Source organism: Salvelinus namaycush, chromosome 27 (genome assembly GCF_016432855.1).
Source record: "Salvelinus namaycush isolate Seneca chromosome 27, SaNama_1.0, whole genome shotgun sequence".
Taxonomy (NCBI): Eukaryota; Metazoa; Chordata; class Actinopteri; order Salmoniformes; family Salmonidae; genus Salvelinus; species Salvelinus namaycush.
In genome coordinates, this window is record NC_052333.1 from 29,825,118 (window position 1) to 29,847,020 (window position 21,903).

The following is a 21,903-nucleotide window of genomic DNA, read 5'->3' on the forward strand; positions in this document are numbered from 1 at the left end:
ACCTCAGCATGGCTCATTCTTAATTAACCTATCAGGTGGTATAAATACAACTGGATTGACAAATATTGCCATTTAATGATGTAAGGTTCAAATAATGACATCCAATATCTTATTAAAATCATATTTCCCTCAAGTATGTTTTGCTGCGTAGATGTCTATATTAAAATACTTCTGAAATGGCATGTCAGTTAAGACAAATTGTGGAACGCAATTGCATCAATACTCATGTTGAGTTTGTAGTAGATCGAACAATAATTGCACAAAAGTCAAAAATCAGGGGGCAGTGTTGTCCACACTAATAAGAAGCATGTCAGAAACAAAATGTATTGTCTGACTGTAAAACAAATGATACATTTAGTATTTTAGTTGATCTCAAAGGCTTACAGTTAGTTGCAGTTTTCCTATAGCTTGACATTGACTACTAAAAATCTGTTTCTTCCCTGCAAAACCACTGGTCTGAAACTAAATACATTTTCTTGACAGTTTATTTTAGCTTCGGATAAAAAGTATTCATGAAAGATATAATAAATAGACTAATCATACATGTCAATTATTACAGCAATTAAGGATGGCAAAAGGCTTATCATAGTACAGAATTTATAAGGTTCTCTGTCTACTAAAAACAGAGAACCAAAACAATAATTTACAATTCACCATCACCCTCAATTGATTGTTATTTGATGTACAGTTGCATATAACCTGTACATCCAGATTTTAGCATAGTCCTTGAAGATAAGAGGAAGATAAGCAGAGGAAAAAAGTTTAAAAAGTTAACTGAAGTAAAATTGGCTCTCGATTTATAAAGGAACCATACCAAGTGCTTGTGGTATCTTCACTCTATATATATTGTCATTGTACACCTGAAAGATTTTAACCCGTAATTTGGGGGGGGGGGAAAGCACAAGTTACTTACTTTAGAAAAAAAACTGCCATCTGAAGCAAATTGTGAATGAAGATGTTTCATGTGTATTTTTTATAACGCATCTAAAATGAACAGTCACTTTCTTCAACTCATAGCTTAAAAGACTGAGGTAATGTTTACTAAGTCCTGAATTACAGCACACATGCCTTTTTCATTTGGAAAGCCAACACACAAAAAAGGACACCCCAAAAAACTGAGCATAATATTAACCAAGCTTACTCCATATTTTGTGATTTAAGACTAACAAAGAACTTGAATACATATAAAAACAGTTTTGTAGAACTAAAGCACTGGTTCCATTTAAAACATAACCCAAAAACAGATGGCACTGATTTAAGTAATATTCACAAATCTGTGAGGTTTTAAAAACCGTTTTGTCAGTACATCAAAGAAAATACATGGGAAATTCCCTTGAACCTTGACACAATTTCACAATTTAAAAAAACGGTTCAATGTTATCACATAACCTACAAGAAAAAGGTGAGGTTTAACCTCATTGACATGTCTTGGATTTAGTAAAGATAGCAAGGTCAAATATGACTAAAATGTCCCAAAAGACCAAATAGTATTTTAAACAAAGGTAAAACATACTGTATGTATCTATTATTCCTTGCTAAAATTATTTGGCATCATACACCTTCTCTTGTTTCTTTGTGTCTGGTTGGTCCATGCAGTATAACACAAACACTTAGTACATTTCACCTGTGTTTTTCATCTCCTTTTCTGTAGGCAAACATTGTGAATTCTGTGGGAGCAAAACACGTCACAAATTAGAAAATCTCATGTTTTCTACTTAGTGTTCACATTTCCTCATTGACTGTATAAAGAGGAAATCAAGGTAAAAAGGTAATTACATTTGTATTAAGCTAATTTAATTAAATTTAGAGGTGGGAAAAACTTGCCATGTAAAAAAAAAAAAACATCCAGGACACACAAGGAATGATTGCCTTTACAATTATAAAATTATTTCACACGAGCTCATTCTACCCATCCTTTTCATCGTCACTCACCTTTAATCACTGATCCTCTGACTCCGGCTGTGATTGCTCGATACATTGAGGCTCTTCCGTGGTTTCATTGTCATTATTATCAACTTCATCATTGTTATTTTCATCATCTTTGTTATCGTTGTCATTATTTTTTTCATCAGTGACGACATCCCCTTGCTCTTTCACTTCCATCTCTGCCTCACTGTCGCCATGCGTCTCCTCTTCACCGTCACTGAAAGGGTCAAGGCCTTTCTCTTCCCTCCTGCTGATCTCCGCAAACCAGTCCCGCACCTGCTCATAGCTCATACTGGACTTGGCCACCAGTTCATCCAAATCTTTCTCATTTAAGACCTTATGCTTGAGGTAGTGCTCCTTTAAAATCTCTTTACCCGTCTTGACTTTGATGGCAGGGGTTGTTTGTTTGCAGGGGTATGGCCGCCTCGTCCTCCTGGACCAACCTCGAAAGCGTTTCCGTGGCTTCTTCTTAAGTTCACCTCCGTTCATTGCCTCGTTAACTTTTCCACTCTGGTACAAGTAGTACCACTTCAGGTTGCTGTTCTTGCAGGCATACCGGGTGTCTCCAAACCAGTTAACAATGTAGGTTCTGGGTAACCCGCTCTCCTCTGCCATCTTGTCGTACTCTTCAGCAGAGGGCCACTGGGTACGAACAAAGGTGCTTTTCAGGACGTGGAGCTGCTCTGGGGTTTTCTTCATTATCTTTCGGCCGCTGGGTGGAGTCTGAGCCTCTTGCCCAGAGGAAGGCGCTTTGATCCGTTCACTCTCCGGCTCCTCTGTGCCATCAGAGTCCACTGGCATTTTTCTCCTCTCGGAGAACCAGGCGTCCACCTCTCGCCTAGTCAGTTTAGTCTCCATCCTAAGCCTACTTAGCTCCTCATCGCTAGGTGTGTCAGACGTCTGGTAGCTGGCCTCCAAAAGCAGAAGCTGCTCCGGAGTCTTTTCCTTGAACTTCTGAGGTGTGAAGTCAGGAAAGGCGTGGCGGAACTTGATTCGTGGATCATAAATGGGCCCTTGGGTTGTCGGAGAGGATTCACTGGCTTCGTCGCTGGAGTCGATCACAATGGCTGTGCTGCTGCTGCCGTCATTACTGTTGGCGCTGACTGAAATGTCATTTAAGGCAACGCCGTGGTGGTCCTTTGAGTTGCGTTGGTTATAGCGTGTGTCGCTGAACCACTTCTTTATTGCTCTTTTGGTGAGGTTAGTGACCTTCATCAACCGAGAGATTTCTGCCTCAGTGGCAAACTGTCTCCTTAGGTAACTGGCCTTCAGCTCTGCTAGCTGCTCCTTGGATTTTTTAGGTCGCGCTCCCAGGGAATCGGGACTGAGTGGAGAAGCAGTCTCAGAGGTGGAGGGTTCTGGCACCTTACTGACACTGGTTCTGGGGTTGGGGACCCCAGCTACAGCTAACGTGATGGGTGAGGCCACAGGGACAGCGTTGCCACCCCCTACCTGAGTCAAAACCATCCCTGGTTGCCCTACAATCTGACAAGTCTGAAAGATGGACTGCAGGCCATTGGCTGCTGTTGCAAAATTGGCTGGGATGACAGTGATGGTCTGTGGCACCGCCTGCACTGAGCCATTAAACTTCTTCCTCCTGGCCTCCTCCACCTCCTCTGGGGTCCAGCTCACACCGTGCTTCAGCCGCTGAGCAGAGAACCACACCTTTATTTGCTCCTCTGTGAACTTGGTTTGGGCTGCTAGACCCATGATTTCTGACACAGATGGGTAAGGGAACCTGTTGTAGGCGCTGACCAGCAGGACATTATTGTCCATGGCCCCATTGTATGTGGGGATACTACTGACCGGGATGAGGAGCTGGGTCTGGGAGGTCTGCTGATTCTGTAAGGCAGACAGAACTTGAGCCAATGTCCCTGGGGGGAGCATTGTGGCTGAGTTACTAGTCTTTATTTGGAGCACGTTTGGGCTGTTGATCATTATGCTTTGCTGAATAGGTTGAATGGTCAGAGGGGTCGACACAGCCACTACATTGGGGGTGACAGGAGGGGGGACCACCTCCTCCGTCTCTTCCTCCCCATCACTCTCCACTTTAATGACACTGTAATCTGCCATTTTGTGTGACCCTGTAAACTTCTTGGCCTCCGCCCTACTCTTGATCTTCATGATTGGCGTTTTGCTTAGGGCAATACCCTTACAGGATGTGTCCTCATCCTCCTCAACCTTAACAAAACTGCCATCAAAGGTCAAGTCATTGACTCTCTGCTCAAAGATGGTTTGATTGTTACGTTTCACCATAGTCCTGGTGAAATTGTCTTCTCCAGGGTGGTGGCGTGCATTATGCTCCAACAATGCATCATACCTCTTGGTGTGAAAGTCACACTCAACACACACATAAGATGAGTTTAGAACTATATTTGGGTGCTCAGTGTCCACGTGCAAGGTAAACATATTGAGCTGTGAGGTCTGAAAGCTGCAGTACTTGCACTCATAACCTCCTTCTGCCGTACTCGAGTCCATAGTTTTAATGAAGTGGTCGATGGCCTGTGAGTCCTCCTCATTCGGGATGCTTTCAGTTGAGTTTTCCACAGGACAGTTAGCGGCCCCCTCAGCCTCTCCCTCTGTAACGACCTCCATGTCAGGGTCTGAATCCACCATTTGAACAGGAGGGACCATGCAAGGCGTTGTTGATTTTCTTCTGCTCGCCATTATCCGTCTTATCTGAGCTTGTGTTGAATATATATATATTTTTTAATCTAAATCTTGGTTCAGGACTTGTTGCTCCATTCAGGTGCTCAAACTTGAAAGTTGGCTAATTGTTAAATCCTGCAAGAGATAGAGCCATATTATGTGCACATAATTGAGAGAGAAATTCAAGGTCTAAACAATTTACATGAATGCCTATCTACTAGAAAATTTAGAGGGGGGGGGGGGGGGGGGCTTTACTGAGCAAAAATATAAATGCAAATATTTCAAAGGTTTTGCTGAGTTACAGTTCATATAAGGAAGTCAGTCAATTGAAATAAATTAGGGCCTAATCTATGGATTTCACATGACTGGGCAGGGGCGCAGCCATGGGTGGGCCTGGGAGGGCATAGGCCCACCCACTTGGGAGCCAGGCCCAGGCAGAGAATGAGTTTTTCCCCACAAAATGGCTTTATTACAAACAGAAATACTCCTCAGCACCCCGCCCTTCCCCCTCTGATGATCCCACAGGTGAAGAAACCGGATGTGGAGGTCATGGGCTGGCGTGCTTACACGTGGTCTGTGGTTGTGATGCGGGTTGGACGTACTGACAAATTCTCTAAAATGACGTTGGAGGCGACTTACGGTAGAGAAATTAACATTAAATTATCTGGAAACAGCTCTGGTAGACATTACTACAGTCAGCATGCAAATTGCATGCTCCCTCAAAACTTGAGACAACTGTGGCATTGTGTTGAGTGACAAAACTGCACATTTTAGAGTGGCCTTTTAGTCCCCCAGCACAAGGTGCACCTGTGTATTGATAATGCTCTTTAATCAGATTCTTGATATGACACGCCTGTCAGGTTGATGGATTATCTTGACAAAGGATAAAATGCTCACTAACAGGGATGTAAACAGATTTGGCAACAATTTGAGAGAAATAAGTTTGTGTGTATGGAAAGTGATGAGATGAGTGATAAGATGGCGCCGAAGAGGATGGCTGACATTTTACATGCGCCTAATCAACTGTGCTATTTTGTTCGGTTTTTTTTGCGTTGTTTGTAACTTTTTTTATTTATTTTGTACATAATGTTGCTGCTACCATCTCTTATGACCGAAAATCACTTTTGGACATCAGAACAGCGATTACTCACCAAGAACTGGAAGAAGCTTTTTCCTTTAACGAGTCTGATGAGGGGGGAAAAACTACTTTCCCAGGAACAGGCTCAAATCCCTGTCATTTGGGTGAAGAAAAGACAGCGGAAAAGAGGGCGCAGGTCGGGCTGCCTTCTGAGAGTCCGTAGGCGAGCGAGTATACTTCCACTGCCATCCGTTCTACTTGCTAACATGCAATCATTGGAAAATAAAATTGATGACCTACGATTACAATTATCCTACAAAAGGGACATTAAAAACTGTAATATCTTATGTTTCACTGAGTCGTGGCTGAACGACGACACGGATAATATAGAGCTGGTGGGACTTTCCATGCACCGGCAGGACAGAGAAGAAGTTATGTCTGGTAGGACGAGGGGTGGGGGTGTGTGTCTTTTTGTCAATAACAGCTGTTGCGCAATGTCTAATATTAAAGAAGTCTCGAGGTATTGCTCGCCTGAGGTAGAGTACCTTATGATAAGCTGTAGACCACACTATCTACCAAGAGAGTTCTCATCTGTATTATTCGTAGCCATCTATTTACCACCACAGACCGATACTGGCACTAAGACTGCAGTCAACCAACTCTATAAGGTCATAAGCAAAGAAGAAAATGCTCATCCAGAAGCGGTGCTCCTATCTGCCGGTGACTTTAATGCAGGCAAACTTAAATCAGTTTTACCAAATGTCACATGTACAACCAGAAGGGGGAGAAAAAAAAAAAAGAAAAAAAAAAAAAAAAACTCTAGACCACCTTTACTCCACACACAGAGATGCATACAAAGCTCTCCCCCGCTCGCCATTTGGCAAATCTGACCATAATTGTATCGTCCTGATTCCTGCTTACAAGCAAAAACTAAAGCAGGAAGTACCAGTGACTCGCTCAATACGGAAGTGGTCAGATGACGCGGATGCTAAGCTACAGGACTGTTTTGCTAGCACAGACTGGAATATGTTCCGGTATTCATCCAATGGCATTGAGGAGTATACCACCTCAGTCATCAGCTTCATCAATAAGTGCATCGACGACATGGTCCCCACAGTGACCGTACGTACAAATCCCAACCAGAAGCCATGGATTACAGGCAAAATCCGCATCGAGCTATGCCCTCAGACAAAACATCAAACAAGCAAAGCACCAATACAGGATTAAGATTGAATCCTACTACACCGGCTCTGACGCTCGTCGGATGTGGCAGGGCTTAAACTATTACGGACTACAAAAGGGAAACCCCGACGCGAGCTGCCCAGTGACACGAGCCTACCAGACGAGCTAAATGCCTTTTATGCTAGCTTCGAGGCAAGCAACACTGAAGCGTGAACGAGAGCACCAGCTGTTCTGGATGACTGTGTGATAACGCTCTTGGTAGCCGATGTGAGCAAGACCTTTAAACAGGTCAACATTCACAAAGCTGCGGGGACAGATGGATTACCAGGACGTGTACTCAAAGCATGCGCGGACCAACTGGCGACTGTGTGGCCAAACACGACTCCAACACCATCATTAAGTTTGCTGCCGACAACAGTGGTAGGCCTGATCACCGACAACGATGAGACAGCCTATAGGGAGGAGGTCAGACACCTGGCAGTGTGGTGCCAGGACAACAACCTCTCCCTCAATGTGAGCAAGACAAAGGAGCTGATCATGGTTTACAGGAAAAGGCGGGCCGAACAGGCCCCCATTAACATCGACGGGGCTGTAGTGGAGCGAGTCGAGTGTGTCCACATCACCAACAAACTATCATGGTCCAAACACACCAAGACAGTCGGGAAGAGGGCACGACCAAGCCTTTTCCCCATCAGGAGACTGAAAAGATTTGGCATGGGTCCCCAGATCCTCAAAAGGTTCTACAGCTGCACCATCAAGAGCATCCTGACCGGTTACATCACCACCTGGTATGGCAACTGCTCGGCATCTGACCGTAAGGCGCTACAGAGGGTAGTGCGTACGGCCCAGTACATCACTGGGGACAAGCTTCCTGCCATCCAGGACCTATATAATAGGCGGTGGACCTATATAATAGGCGGTGTCAGAGGAAAGCCCATAAATATTGTCAGAGACTCCAGTCACCCCAGTCATAGACTGTTTTCTCTGATACCGCACCATGTCTTGGACCAAAAGGCTCCTTAACAGCTTCTACCCCCAAGCCATAAGACTGCTGAACAATTAATCAAATAGCCACCAGACTATTTAAATTGTCACTCCCCCCCATTATTATCTATGCATAGTCACTTCACCACTACCTACATGTACAAATTACCTAAACTAACCTGTACCCCGCACACTGACTCGGTACCCCCTGTATATAGCCTCGTTATTGTGTTACTTTTGTTTGTTTGGTAAATATTTTCTTAACTCTTCTTGAACTGCACTGTTGGTTACGGGCTTGTAAGCAAGCATTTCACAGTAAGGTCTACACTTGTTGTATTCAACGCATGTGACAAATAAAGTTTGATTTGACATTTCTGGGATCTTTTATTTAAGCTCATGAAACAGGGGACAAGCACTTTACATCTTGCGTTTATATTTTTGTTCTGTGTACTTTAACAGATTGTTGTAGGTGTGGTGGGACATGTATATCAAGTTTAATTTCACTAATACGCAAACATTAAATCGTTACATTGTTTCCACTGCCATGACTAAACTCCACGCGCAACACTGATGCCAGTCTTTAAATAGCGCGAGCGCTAATAAACTGGCTGCTTATTCTGTATGCATTCTAGCCCAAAGCAAAGGGATGTGAGAACTGCAGTACAAAACATTTGATTCCTAAATCGATGGAATATTGATAATACTTCTGTATCATTAGTCTGCTAACTACCTGTGTGTTTAACAACTTGTCAGTCAGTTACACTGCAAAGAATATTCATCTGTTAGTTGTCCCCTTGTGCCTCTGTCACGAGTGTACGGTATTTTGCTGTTTTTGGGGGGATGGGAGTATTTTGCAAAAAGTGGGAAATGGTAGTCAAATCTTATTAATGGCAGCTATTATGTGAATGTATGATTAACTTCGCATGGTGTTCATTTTATTACATACCCGTGCAGATAACTGTCGTTTACAAGCATCTTGCAACAACCAGTTAGCTTCCAATCTGACTGCTGATGCGCCTTCTTCCGCCTTTGCGGTCGTTCCCTCACCAACAAATGCACTGTCGACTCCGGCAGTGGCACACAGGCGCAGCGAGTCCATCTGTTGTTACCATAGACGCAGAGCAGAATAGTGAATGCGCCGAGATTCGTTTGGTTTTTCACTCCCTTTCCTTTTGCCTACAAAACGTCGCCTTGTTTGGTTTGTTCATGCATTAAAACCGAACTAGATGTAGGCATCGATAGTTAATCGAATCTAACGAGTCATTTTTTCTTCCAGAGCGTCATGACAAATATTTTACGTCACAACGTCATCTTAAAGCGACTTCCTCCATAGAAAAAAAATAAAAACCACCAGAGGAAGAGGCTCATTATATAAATAATCTTTGAAAGAACTGACCTCTTCTGAATTATCCCAAAAGCCCATAATTTTGACGTGAAATGTTGAAAAATTATAAAATTGCCCAATAAAAGAAAGTCATAAAAAAGGATGTATATAATATGCAATTAAATCAAATTGTATTTGTCAGATGCGCCGATTACAACAGGTGTAGACTTTACAGTGAAATGCTTACTAGCCCTTAAACACTTTCTTAAAACGGCAACAATAAAATAAAAAGCAACAATAAAATAACAGTAACAAGGCTACAGTTGAAGTCGGAAGTTTACAAACACCTTAGCCAAATACATTTCAACTCAGTTTCACAAATCCTGACATTTAATCCTTTTAAAAAGTCCCTGTTCTAGGTCAGTTAGGATCACCAGTTTATTTCAAGAATGTGAAATGTCAGAATAATAGTAGAGAGAATTATTTCAGCTTTTATTTCTTTCATCACATTCCCAGTGGGTCAGAAGTTTACATGCACTCATTTAGCATTTGGTAGCATTGCCTTTAAATTGTTTAACTTGGGTCAAACGTTTCAGGTAGCCTTCCACAAACTTCCCACAATAAGTTGGGGAAATTTTGGCCCATTCCTCCTGACAGAGCTGGGGTAACTGAGTCAGGTTTGTAGACCTCCTTTCTCGCACACTTTCTCAGTTCTGCCCCAAAAAATGTCTATAGGATTGAGGTCATGGATTTGTGATGGCCACTCCAATACCTTGACTTTGTTGTCCTTAAGCCATTTTGCCACAACTTTGGAAATCGAGTAAATCGAGTCCTATATCGACATAACCTGAAAGGCTGCTCAGCAAGGAAGAAGCCACTGCTCCAAAACCACCATAAAAAAGCCAGACTACGGTTTGCAACTGCACATGAGGACAAAGATGGGTCTTTTGGTTAAATGTCCTCTGGTCTGATGAAACAAAAATAGAACTGTTTGGCCATAATGACCATCCTTAAGTTTGGAGGAAAAAGGGGGAGGTTTGCAAGCCAAAGAACACCATCCCAACCATGAAGCACGGGGGTGGCAGCATCATGTTGTGGGGGTGCTTTGCTGCAGGAGGGACTGGTGCACTTCACAAAATAGATGGCATCATGAGGTGTAACAGTTTAACTTTAGACCGTCCCCTCGCCCCGACCCGAGCGCGAACCAGGGACCCTCTGCACACATCAACAACTGACACCCACGAAGCATCGTTACCCATCGCTCCACAAAAGCCGCGGCCCTTGCAGAGCAAGGGGAACCACTACTTCTAGGTTTCAGAGCAAGTGACGTAACTGATTGAAACGCTATTAGCGCGTACCCGCTAACTAGCTAGCCATTTCACATCCGTTACAGAGGCAGGAAAACTATGTGGATATATTGAAGCAACTTTTCAAGACATCAGTCAGGAAGTTAAAGCTTGGTCAAAAATGGGTTTCCAAATGGACAATGACCCCAAACATACTTCCAAAATTGTCGCAAAATTACTTAAGAACAACAAAGTCAAGGTATTAGAGTGGGCATCACCAAGCCCTGACCTCAATCCTATAGAAAACATTTGGGCAGAACTGAAAAGCATGTGCGAGCAAGGAGGCCTACAAACCTAACTCAGTTACACCAGCTCTGTCAGGAGGAATGGGCCAAAATTCACCCAACTTATTGTGGGAAGCTTGTGGAAGGCTACCTGAAACGTTTGACCCAAGTTAAACAATTTAAAGGCAATATAAATGTTTCCTCATGTTTCCTCCAGCATCGTCACAAGGTTCTTTGCTTTTGTTCTGGGATTGATTGGCACTTCTCGCACCAAAGTACGTTCATCTCTAGGAGACAGAACGTTTCTCCTTCCTGAACGGTATGACGGCTGCGTGGTCCCATGGTGTTTATACTTGCGTACTATTGTTTGTACAGATGAATGTGGTACCTTCAGGTGTTTGGAAATTGCTCCCAAGGATGAACCAGACTTGTGGAGGTCTACCATTTTTTTTCTGAGGTTTTGGCTGATTTCTTTTGATTTTCCCATAATGTCAAGCAAAGAGGCACTGAATTTGAAGGTAGGCCTTGAGAAATACATCCACAGGAACACCTCCAATTGACTCAAATTATGTCAATTAGCCTATCAGAAGCTTCTAAAGCCATAACATAATTTTCTGGAATTTTCCAAGCTGTTTAAAGGCACAGTCAACTTAATGTATGTAAACTTCTGACCCACTGGAATTGTGATACAGTGAATTATAAGTGAAATAATCTGTCTGTAAACAATTATTGGAAAAATTACTAAGTAGATGTCCTAACCGACTTGCCAAAACTATAGTTTGTTAACAAGAAATTTGTGGAGTGTTTGAAAAATGAGTTAATGACCCCAACAAGTGTATGTAAACTTCCGACTTCAACTGTATATACAGGGGGACAATGTGGCTATATACAGGGGAGTCATGCCGTCAACATGCGGTGGAACAGGTTAGTCGAGGTAATATGTACATGTAGGTAGGGGTAAATTGGGGGGTGGGTGGGGTCAATGAAAATAGTCTGGGTAGCTGTTCAGGAGTCTTATTTTTTTATTTTTACCCCCTTTTCTCCCCAATTTTCGTGGTATCCAATCGCTAGTAATTACTATCTTGTCTCATCGCTACAACTCCCGTACGGGCTCGGGAGAGACGAAGGTCGAAAGCCATGCGTCCTCCGAAGCACAACCCAACCAAGCCGCACTGCTTCTTAACACAGCGCGCCTCCAACCCGGAAGCCAGCCGCACCAATGTGTCGGAGGAAACACCGTGCACCCGCCCCCCTTGGTTAGCGCGCACTGCGCCCGGCCCGCCACAGGAGTCGCTGGAGCGCGATGAGACAAGGATATCCCTGCCGGCCAAACCCTCCCTAACCCGGACAACGCTAGGCCAGTTGTGCGTCGCCCCACGGACCTCCCGGTCGTGGCCGGCTGCGACAGAGTCTCGGCGCGAACCCAGAGACTCTGGTGGCACAGCTAGCGCTGCGATGCAGTGCCCTAGACCACTGCGCCACCCGGGAGGCTTGGAGTCTTATTGATTGGGGGTAAAAGCTGTGAAGAAGCCTTTTGGACCTAAACTTGGCGCTCTGGTACTGCTTGCCGTGCGGTAGCAGAGAGAACAGTTTATGATTAGGGTGGCGGAAGTCTTTGGCAATTTTTAGGGACATCCTCTGACACCGCCTGGTATAGAGGTCCTGGATGACAGGAAGCTTGGCCCCAGTGATGTACTGGGCCATAAGCACTACCCTCTGTAGTGCCTTGCGGTCAGAAGGCCGAGCAGTTGCCATACCAGGCGGTGATGCAACCAGTCAGGACGCGGTCGGTGGTGCAACTGTAGAACTTTGAGGATCTGAGGACCCATGGCAAATCTTTTCAGTCTCCTGTGGGGAATAGGCATTGTCATGCCCTCTTCACAACTGTCTTGGAGTGTTTGGACACCATTAATATTAGATTCCGTGCACCAGCTGGTAGATTAAAGACAGACAGAAAGTAAACAGCATAGTGGACAACTAGGAGCATTGAAGTGCGAGGCCAAACTTCTCAGCTGTTTTGGTCCTGTGGGTCCCACACACTGACTTGCAAGTCTCAAGTCAATTCTGACTCAAGTCCATGCCTCAAATACTGTAAATGATGGAAAACCACATTTCAGACCAATGTAATGCATGATTAGGACCATTGTAATAGGTTAAAAAAAGAGAATCTTTAAATGCATCATATTTTATTACAATATGGAAATATGTAAAACATCAAGCGAAGTTAGGAAAAGTTGTCAATGTCTCTCTTCATTTCCTAAAATGAACGAAAGGAAAATTAACAAAGATTTCAAGTCATTCACGTGACTCACACGCACATCAATTAACTAAGCACACATTTCAATGTAGGGAATGTTTTTGGTCTCCATACACAACGTACTGTATTTCCTACAACAAGTGACGTGAAAGAGTCCTAAGTTGTAAGCCACATACCTGTACGAGCTCCGTCTTATCAAAGTTCTTGCGGTGTCTGTAGATGCTCTGACACAACAACGCATAGAGCTTCTCCAGCTGATGCACCTCATAACCCTCAGTCTTGGACACAGCTCTTTTGAGCAATTCCTGGACAAGAAATATTACACAAATCACTGTATGAATATAGGATGAATGGTTAAGTGTTTGGCTGTGACCATGATTGTTTTCTGGACCGATATTTCTGGTCTACAACGTTCTGGTACATTGTAAGAAGCATGACCTGACCTAAAAGACTGGTCAGGAGGGTACAGTACCTTGAGTTTGTCGTGGTCCACAACCAGCTGAGGGGTCTTCTGGGTCAGGATCTCCAGGGCCTTGTCCACGTCGATCAACTGCTGTTGCTGCTGCACCAGAGTCCTACTGGCACGGGTCACACGCCTCTCTGTTGGAGGGAAACGCAGGAAGGTGTGTGTGTGTGGGGGGGGGGGGGGGGGCCGATAAGCTGAAGTCCCCTGCTGGCTGAACAGGCTATTGCTAATGCTAACACAATGTGCAATTGGTGTTGACATGCACATCTCCTAACATGCAAATGAGGTTTCTAATCGAACAGTGGATCTGAAGCATTAAGTGGAGGCATGGTTTCCTATTCTAGACCTTAGAGGTGTTACTTTGAAAAGCGTTCAAACTAAGGCACAGAAGACCATTATAAGCATTTGCACCATTAATGTCGTTTGATATCTACAACAAAGTCAACCTTTCTGCATGCGTTCACTCGCCCTCATGCTGTGGCGAACACATTTACAGTACAACCAAAGGCACTCACTTTTACAGAGTATTTAAATAAGTCAAGAGGTGGGTGTATCCCTTTAACTGATGCGTTATGCTGAGTTAGAGCTCCAACAGCAGGAGCCCCATAGACCAAAGGTCAGCGAGACTGACTGAACTGTTCCCGTCGGCCAGAAGCAGTAGCTTGCCTCGCTGCCCGTGTCCTGGACCCTAATACAGACCTATGTCCCAGTCCTCCTCCAACATTTCAGGCTCTTTGGTCTTTGCATGGTGTTTCTCCCCCTGATCTACCTCCTTTGTAGGGGTGTTGTTAACTGGACTTGATCATGTTCCACTGGAGGGCTGATGGTGGTCTCCAATGACTGCCACCACTGGACCGGCTTAGACCCCAGATTGGACGTGTGTGAGTCTTCTGTGGGGTCTTGAGCTTGCTGTTGCCAGTCTCCATTGGGGATGGTGGGCTGCTCTGTAACACAGGCCTCTTCCACATCCTCGGCAGGCTTAGTGGTCTTCTCTGAGGTACACTCCATAGGGGAGTCTCCACAGCCGTTCTCTAGAATAGTCTCCAAAGGCTTAGCTTGTTTCTCTTCACCCTCCTCTATGCGATCCCTCTCATCCTCCTCTTCCTCCCCAGAGTTTGTGATCTCCTTGTTGGAAGAAAGGGAAGACGTGGGTTTCTTTTTAATTCTTCTTTATGATGCCGGAGCTCCATTTGCTTTTGGGTCGTGTTTTGGGCCGTTTCTTCTCACGGGCTAGTAAAGTGGTTAAATAGAGAAGGTCATTTAACACGATAGAGAAATGGACAGGCAGAAAGACAGACTTCTCTGTAACCATGAATATCCCATTCCTCTCCTCCCTGGCTCTCAATTTCTGCTCTTCCCTGTCATCGTGGTTTTTTAACTGTTTGGTCTGGTCTTCTGACTGGTCCACTCAACTGGAAAGACTCCTCCTCTTCCTCTGGCTACACCTACTTCTGTTCCTGTCCTGATCGTTGGTACGTCCACTTTCTATCACTCGCAACACATCTGGCTGGTATTAGTTTTCTGCCCTTACATTTTGAAACACTACTACTGATAATAACTGCTTATGTACTGTAAATCAAGCAGTAAAAAAAACTTTGGTGGTTTCCCAGTGTCTACCATTCAGTGCCTTCAAAAAGTATTCACACCCCTTTACTTTCCCCACATTTTGTTGTGTTACCGCATGCATTTAAAATGGATTACATTTAGATTTCTTTGTCACTGGCCTACTCACAATACCCCATAATGTCAATGTGGAATTATGTTTTTAGAAATGATAATAAATTAATAAAAAATGAAAAGCTGAAATGTCTTGAATCAATAAGTGTTCAACCCATTTGTTATGGCAAGTCTAAATAAGTTCAGGAGTAAAGATTTGCTTAACAAGTCACATAATAAGTTGCACAGACTCATCATTCTGTGTGCAATAATAGTGTTTAACATGATTTTTGAATGACTACCTCATCTCTGTACCCCACACATATAATTATCTGTAAGGTCCCTAAGGTCGAGCAGTGAATTTCAGACACAGATTCAGCCACAAAGACCAGGGAGTTTTTCCAATGCCTTGCAAAGAAGGGCACCTATTGGTAGATGGGTAAAAAAACAATAAAAAAACACATACATTGAATATCTCTATGACCATGGTGAAGTTATTAATTACACTTTAGATGGTGTATCAATACACCCAGTCAATAAAAAGACACAGGCGGCCTTCCTTACTCAGTTGCCGTAGAGGAAGGAAACCGCCAATTGTGATTTTAAAACAGTTACAGAGTTTAATAGCTGTGATAGGAGAAAACTGAGAAATGGATCAACAACATAGTAGTTACTCCACAATACCAACCTATTTGACAGAGTGAAAATAACGAAGCCTGAACAGGATAAAAATATTCCAAAACATGCATCCTGTTTGCAACAAGTCACTAAAGTAATACAGCTAAAAGTTTGGCAAAGCAATTAACTTTTTGTCCTGAATACAAAGTGTTATGTTTGGGGCAAATCCAATACATTACTGAGTTCCCCCCTCCATATTTTCAAGCATAGTTTTGGCTGCATAATGTTATGTGTAAGCTTGTAATCGTTAAGGAGTGCAGAGTATTACAGGATAAAAAATAAACTAACTGGAGCTAAGCACAGGCAAAATCCTAGTAGAAAACCTGGTTCAGTCTGCTTTCCACCAGACACTGGGAGATTAATTCACCTTTCAGCAGGACAATAACTTAAAACACAAGGCCAAATCTACACTGGAGCTGCTTACCAAGAAGACAGTGAATGTTCCGGAGTGGTCGAGTTACAGTTTTGACTTAAAATCTGAAAAATGGTTGTTTAGCAACGATTAACAAGCAATTTGACAGAGCTTGATGAAATTTGAAAATAATAAAAATGGGCAAATGTTTCACAATCCAGATGTGGAAAGCTCTTAAAAAGACTAACCCAGAAAAATGAACAGCTATAATCGCTGCCAAAGGTGCTTCTACAAAGTATTGACTCAGGGGTGTGAATACTTATTGTAAATGATATATTTCTGCATTTCATTTTCAATACATTTCTAAAAATATGTTTTCACTTTGTCATTATGGGGTATTGTGTGTAGATTGGTGAGAAGTTTATTTAATCCATTTTGAATTCAGGCTGTAATACAACAAAATGTGGAATAAGTCAAGTATGAATACATTCTGAAGGCATGTCATTTCCACTGGATGTTCCTCTGCTCTGTAACAAATAACCTACCAATAAACAGTTAAGAAGTAGATTGGTGAGACTTACGTGCGGGCCGTGGGGTGTTGGCAGTGAACGGGGTGCTGGCGTCTTTGCCAGTGTTACCACCTGGCCTCTTGGACTCTGCGAACCCTTCCTCTCTGGGCAAGGTCTGGTAGTAAGAGGGGGCGAACTTTGATGACGTGCACCCTGTTAGCAGACATTAACATGTTATTCGCTTTGTCAATGAAAACTAAGATGTTTCTGGGAAAATAAGAGAGGGTTCATCTCATCATTGGACAAATAGTTCAAGAAGCTGACACTAGACACTGAAACAATAACTAGCTGAACTCGTCTGGAGAGTGGTTGGTCACACTATATTTGAATACTATCAACAAACTATTTGTTGATAAGCAACTGCTTGCTAAGGCTACGGTTGGGTTTAGGTTTAGAATAAGGGTTAGGAGATAGTTAGTTGAAATGTTACTGATAGTCCATCTGTAGATGCTCTACAGATGGACTATCTAAATAAAGTGTTACCTAGATGTTACTACTGTAGCTTTTAAATCCCAGCAATACGGCAACGTTATTACCTCTCTTGTTGCGTGACTCTCTGATCTGCTCACAGATCCTGTTAAAGTCCTCGTCCAGTTCGTCCCGGATGATGGCGTGGGTCGTGTCCTTCAGGGCACAAGCCCGGTGACGAATCTGACGATCTGGAAACACAAAGAGAGAGAGAGAGACATTGATGACAAAGGTACATCGGTAGGGGGCCTTGTCATCCACGGGGCCGACTAACTGCAGCGGAACAACGAGAAGGGAGATAACTAACAAAAACTAATGTAGCATACTCAATGGAGTAAGATAAGCTTGGTCCCAGATCTGTTTGTAATGTCTTGCCAACTCCTCCGGTCATTGGCAAGACAGCGGAAAACAGATCTGGAACCAGGCTAGAATTACATTTCAGTTATCATTTAATAATAATAGCAGCATTCAGCTGAATGAGCTGGAGATGATTGTAGGTATACCAGATGGGTCGCTGTCAGGGTTGTACTCCAGGGCGTTCTTCCAGATCAGGTCCACGTCGTTGACAAACTCCCTGACGGTCACGTACTTGTGGAGGTCGACCTTGGACAGTACAGTGGAGAGGTCCATGGGATGCCTGATCACCTTAATATAGTCAGGAACCTGGTGAGAGAAGAACACAAACCATTGATAAGATGGGGGACACAATACCACTCTGATAGGTTGTTTTGGATGAGCGCGTCGGTAAAGGAGAGAGGCTACAGATCTGAGGTGATAAGAGTGCAGCCCAAGGAACCACAGCTCACTTAGACTGTATGTACTTGTATTCAGACTCGCTAGTTAAGTATTGACTAAGTTTGGGCCATTCAACTTACATTAGAGTAAAAGTAATCTTGACTATTTGCATTTATTTATTTTACCAGGTAAGTTCACTGAGAACATATTCTCATTTAAAGCAACGACCTGGGGAATAGTTACAGGGGGGGGGGGGGGGGATGAATTAGCCAATTGGAAGCTGGGGATGATGATGGCCATGATGGAATGAGGGCCAGATTGAGATGTTTTCCAGGACACCGTGGTTAACACCTCTATTCTTACAATAAGTACCATGGGATCTTTAGTGACCACAGAGAGTCAGGCCACCAATTTAACGTCCCATCCGAAAGATGGCACCCTACACAGGGCAATGTCCCCTGGACTACAACACCTCATCTTCCTTCCTTGTTCCGCTCTCTTTTTCGGTGTTCTCTCCCTACCTCTTCTATGTCCACAGGCTTAGTGAAGGCCTTGAAGCGCTTGTCCTGGGAGAGGCGCTCGGTGACGTTGCGCAGGAACAGCCTCAGCTCCCTGAGTGTGTCCTCTTCCTGCTCCTCCAGACGCAGACGCTCCCTCTCACTCATCTGCCTGGGGGGAGGAGGAGGGGCAAGGGGGAGCACCTCCATGGCATGCATCACTGAGGTGGGGGAGGCAGAGCGGGTAAAGGAGGAGGAGGGTTCAAATGGAGATGGGACACAAACAGCAATTATACCAAGTGATTATCAAAAGGTATACGTGTCTTGTACTTACAGGCTTTCTTCTTGGAAGCAGGTGCCCTGGCAGCCTGGCTAAGGATGAGATTCTCAAAGAACTTCCTTCTCTCCTGCTGGGTGGGAATTTGGATAGAGTGCACTTCTCCATACTCCAACCGGAACAGAGTCTGGATCTGCGAGAGACAAATTGTTGAATAGTTACCTCAGTGACCATTTAGGGCCTTCACCTCTACAAAGAGTATTAACTGAATGTAAAAAAATATATATATATATAATTTTTTTAATGGGTTGAGTAGCCCAGTAAGGTACACATACCACTCCTCTACAGTACTTGTGATGTATTGTGGGGAAGGCCCAGGTAAGACCTACCTCGTCGGCCAAGTCGTGGTGAGCCACGTTGCTGGTGGCCAGCAGCATGATGGGGGAGAAGGAGGGGATGTCCTGCAACAGGCTGAGGAAGGTGGCCTTGAGGGCCAGGCCCACCGTGTCCCACCACTGCTGGATGTGGGGGATGTACAGGATGCTGGGGGAGGTCCGCTTGGCCTCGCAGAACACCTGGGGCAGGCAGGGCGAGAGGTCACCGACACTATCACTCACCAACCAATCTTCCTGCCCTTGACTTAGTAATTATGTGCTTGATGGAGTTAGCCTTTCTACATTGAAGTCAACTCTGGGGCTATAGTTCTCTGCACCACAAATGAGAGGAGCATGTTAACATTTCACTTCTAAAAGATTCGGTTCAGCCAGTACCTGAGCACAGGCCTCCTCGGGGGAGGTGCAGCTGACTCCAAACAGCACGGCCATGTCCAGGGTGTAGACGGTGAACTTCTCCAGGGCGTGGAGCACGGCGGGGGCCAGGTGGGAACTCTGACCCGCCCCGGGACGCCCAGCCAGCAGCAGCCTGGGCCGGTAGGTGGTGGGGTGGCAGGTCGCACTCCTGGAACAGGAGGCGAGAGGTGAAGCGAATGGAGACTCCGGGATGTGATTATGAACGGAAACAACGAGAATAGGGGGTTTATTTAAGGTTAAAATGTATCTACGTCTTATAGGTAGGCTATACCTTACCTGGCAAAATGGAGGAAGCTCCCTTTGGTGGTGGTCTGTTTGGTGATGGAATTATTGGATGAGGGGCCCTCATCCCCACTGTACATGAGGTCATCCTCCAGAATGCTGGCTGTCAGATCTGACCAAAGGAAAAAGTTGATTGAGAAGTTGCATCAACTGAACTTAACCAACAATCCACTCTAACAGTGACCTAGCCTGGTCCCACATCTGTTTGTGCTGTATAGCCAACATTGGCATGACAATGACCATAGGAGTCGGCAAGACAGCACAAAATAACGACCGTGACTGTGTTCTCAGACCAAACTGAACCGCGACCCGGACCCACCTGTGTCCCTCTTCCTCTTGAGGCCCTGCTCGGCGTGGGGGAAGACCTTCTGCAGTGCGTCCAGCACGTTGGTGAGTTCGTTGCCCAGCAGGGGCGTGACCACAGGGGTCAGGGCCTTGGCAGGGGACGACACGGCCCTCTGGGAGGCTGGCACCATCTTCCTCACGGCGGCCACAAAGTCCCGACTGTTGATGTTGATGGAGCCCACATCCAGCAGGAGCTTCTGGGACGTGCTGTAGATCTGGGGGTAACGGCGGCGCAGCGCGCAGAGGGCCGCCTCGGCGCACACCGCCTTGATGTCGGCGCCGCAGTAGCCTGGGGTACAGAGGGGGAAGACGTTGCGGATAATACGTGGCATGTGTAGGATTGACTGTGGAACTGTGTTAAATCGATAGATTAATTGTGGTGAATCTGTCTGAATATTATGAGACAACAAAACTACATAGTCCTTTTTGTTCTTACAATTAGTGTGAAATTTTGACTTCCCCAACGCTAGAGTTGATTTGGTATACATTAATCACCTACCGACACATTTATCAGCCAACTCTTCCAGGAAAGGATCGGAGGGTGTAGGATTCCACTGTCTGGTGTGAATCTTTAGGATATCTTTCCGGGACTGAAGTTGGAGAAAGAAATTAAAAGGTAAAGCACACAAATGAAACGTAAATGCACGTAGGTCTCTGATTTCAGTGGAAGAGTCGGATAAACATTGGAGTTACACATGCACACATATCAACTCAAGTGATGATTCCCCCCCCCCCCCCCCCCACCTGGGATCAGTCTTACCTCGCGATCAGGGAGGCCAAAGAGGAACTCCCTGTCGAAGCGTCCGGGGCGTCTAAGGGCGGGGTCGATGGAGTCCAGTCGGTTGGTGGCTCCAATCACCACCACCTCTCCTCGGCTATCCAGGCCATCCATCAGGGCCAGCAGGGTGGACACGATGGAACTGCAGGAAGGAACCACAAGGGGGGAGTACACAATGTTGCATGCAGGTGCAATCAAGGGTAAGTCTCTGTAAGTAATGACTTCACTGGTGTGAAATGAGAGTGGCTGAAATGTCTCACCTGTGTATCTGGTCTTGGCGACTGGAGCGCACCGGAGCCAGCCCATCAATTTCATCAAAGAAGATAATGGCTGGCCGCATCTGGTAGGCCTGTGGGTACAAATAATGAGTCTTGCGGTCAGTGCAAGTACATCTCTATATAATAGGCATTACCCTAAAACACTGTATAGCCAGCCACCCTTGCATTTCACTTTGCAGAGTTACAACAAGAGACCAATAGTGACTTGAGCAGAAAATTCTGATAGATAGACCATTGAGTCTAGTATTTGCCTCACAAAAACTGAATGCACTGATAATTACATGAATGATCTCCAGTGTGTTGTATGAGGAAATGTACTTTACTTGGTCAAAGAGCAGCCTTAGCTGGCGTTCCGACTCGCCCACCCACTTGCTCAAGCAGTCGGCCCCCTTCCTCATGAAGAAGGCCACCTTCCTGTCCCCCTGGCTGCACTCGTTGGCCAGCGCTCTGGCCACCAGGGTCTTCCCCGTACCCGGGGGACCATAGAACAGGCAGCCCCTGCAATAGACAACAGGGATTGTCTTAGAATGGATCCTTGCAAAGGACACAACTGATCCAAGAGCCAATTAAATGAGTGGATAAGGCTGTGATTAGGGTTGGGGGTGGGGCTTAAATCCATTGACAGGATCCATTCTAATTGTTCACCCAAGTAAGTTCCTCATCGAGTCATAAGCTATTTCCTATGTCATTATTGTAAGCTATCCAAGATAATGTAAATCAACTGCTAGTTACCCAATAAAGTA

At 44.9% G+C, this 21,903-nt stretch overlaps 2 protein-coding genes across 2 annotated transcripts in view; both read right to left on the reverse strand.

The window, feature by feature from the left end:
* Positions 1–86: 86 nt before the first annotated feature.
* Positions 87–9,091, reverse strand: LOC120022550 (zinc fingers and homeoboxes protein 1-like). Its single transcript, XM_038966501.1, has 3 exons — positions 8,766–9,091; positions 1,933–4,710; positions 87–1,667 (listed from the first exon to the last, which is right to left on the reverse strand). The coding sequence occupies exon 2, from the start codon at positions 4,591–4,593 to the stop codon at positions 1,939–1,941; it is 2,655 nt and encodes an 884-aa protein (XP_038822429.1). The 5' UTR covers positions 4,594–4,710; positions 8,766–9,091; the 3' UTR covers positions 87–1,667; positions 1,933–1,938.
* A 3,846-nt stretch (positions 9,092–12,937) lies between these two features.
* Positions 12,938–21,903, reverse strand: part of LOC120022333 (ATPase family AAA domain-containing protein 2-like) — a 35,161-nt gene continuing 26,195 nt past the window's right edge. The window contains exons 10-25 of the mRNA XM_038966228.1: positions 21,484–21,658; positions 21,143–21,231; positions 20,865–21,024; positions 20,604–20,694; positions 20,079–20,393; positions 19,754–19,871; positions 19,439–19,625; positions 19,058–19,243; positions 18,726–18,861; positions 18,416–18,612; positions 17,663–17,822; positions 17,228–17,350; positions 16,704–16,844; positions 13,443–13,570; positions 13,147–13,275; positions 12,938–12,970 (exon numbers count right to left, since the gene is read on the reverse strand). Coding sequence (XP_038822156.1) covers positions 12,938–12,970; positions 13,147–13,275; positions 13,443–13,570; positions 16,704–16,844; positions 17,228–17,350; positions 17,663–17,822; positions 18,416–18,612; positions 18,726–18,861; positions 19,058–19,243; positions 19,439–19,625; positions 19,754–19,871; positions 20,079–20,393; positions 20,604–20,694; positions 20,865–21,024; positions 21,143–21,231; positions 21,484–21,658 — 2,368 coding nt within the window. The remainder of the gene's footprint in view (positions 12,971–13,146; positions 13,276–13,442; positions 13,571–16,703; positions 16,845–17,227; positions 17,351–17,662; positions 17,823–18,415; positions 18,613–18,725; positions 18,862–19,057; positions 19,244–19,438; positions 19,626–19,753; positions 19,872–20,078; positions 20,394–20,603; positions 20,695–20,864; positions 21,025–21,142; positions 21,232–21,483; positions 21,659–21,903) is intronic.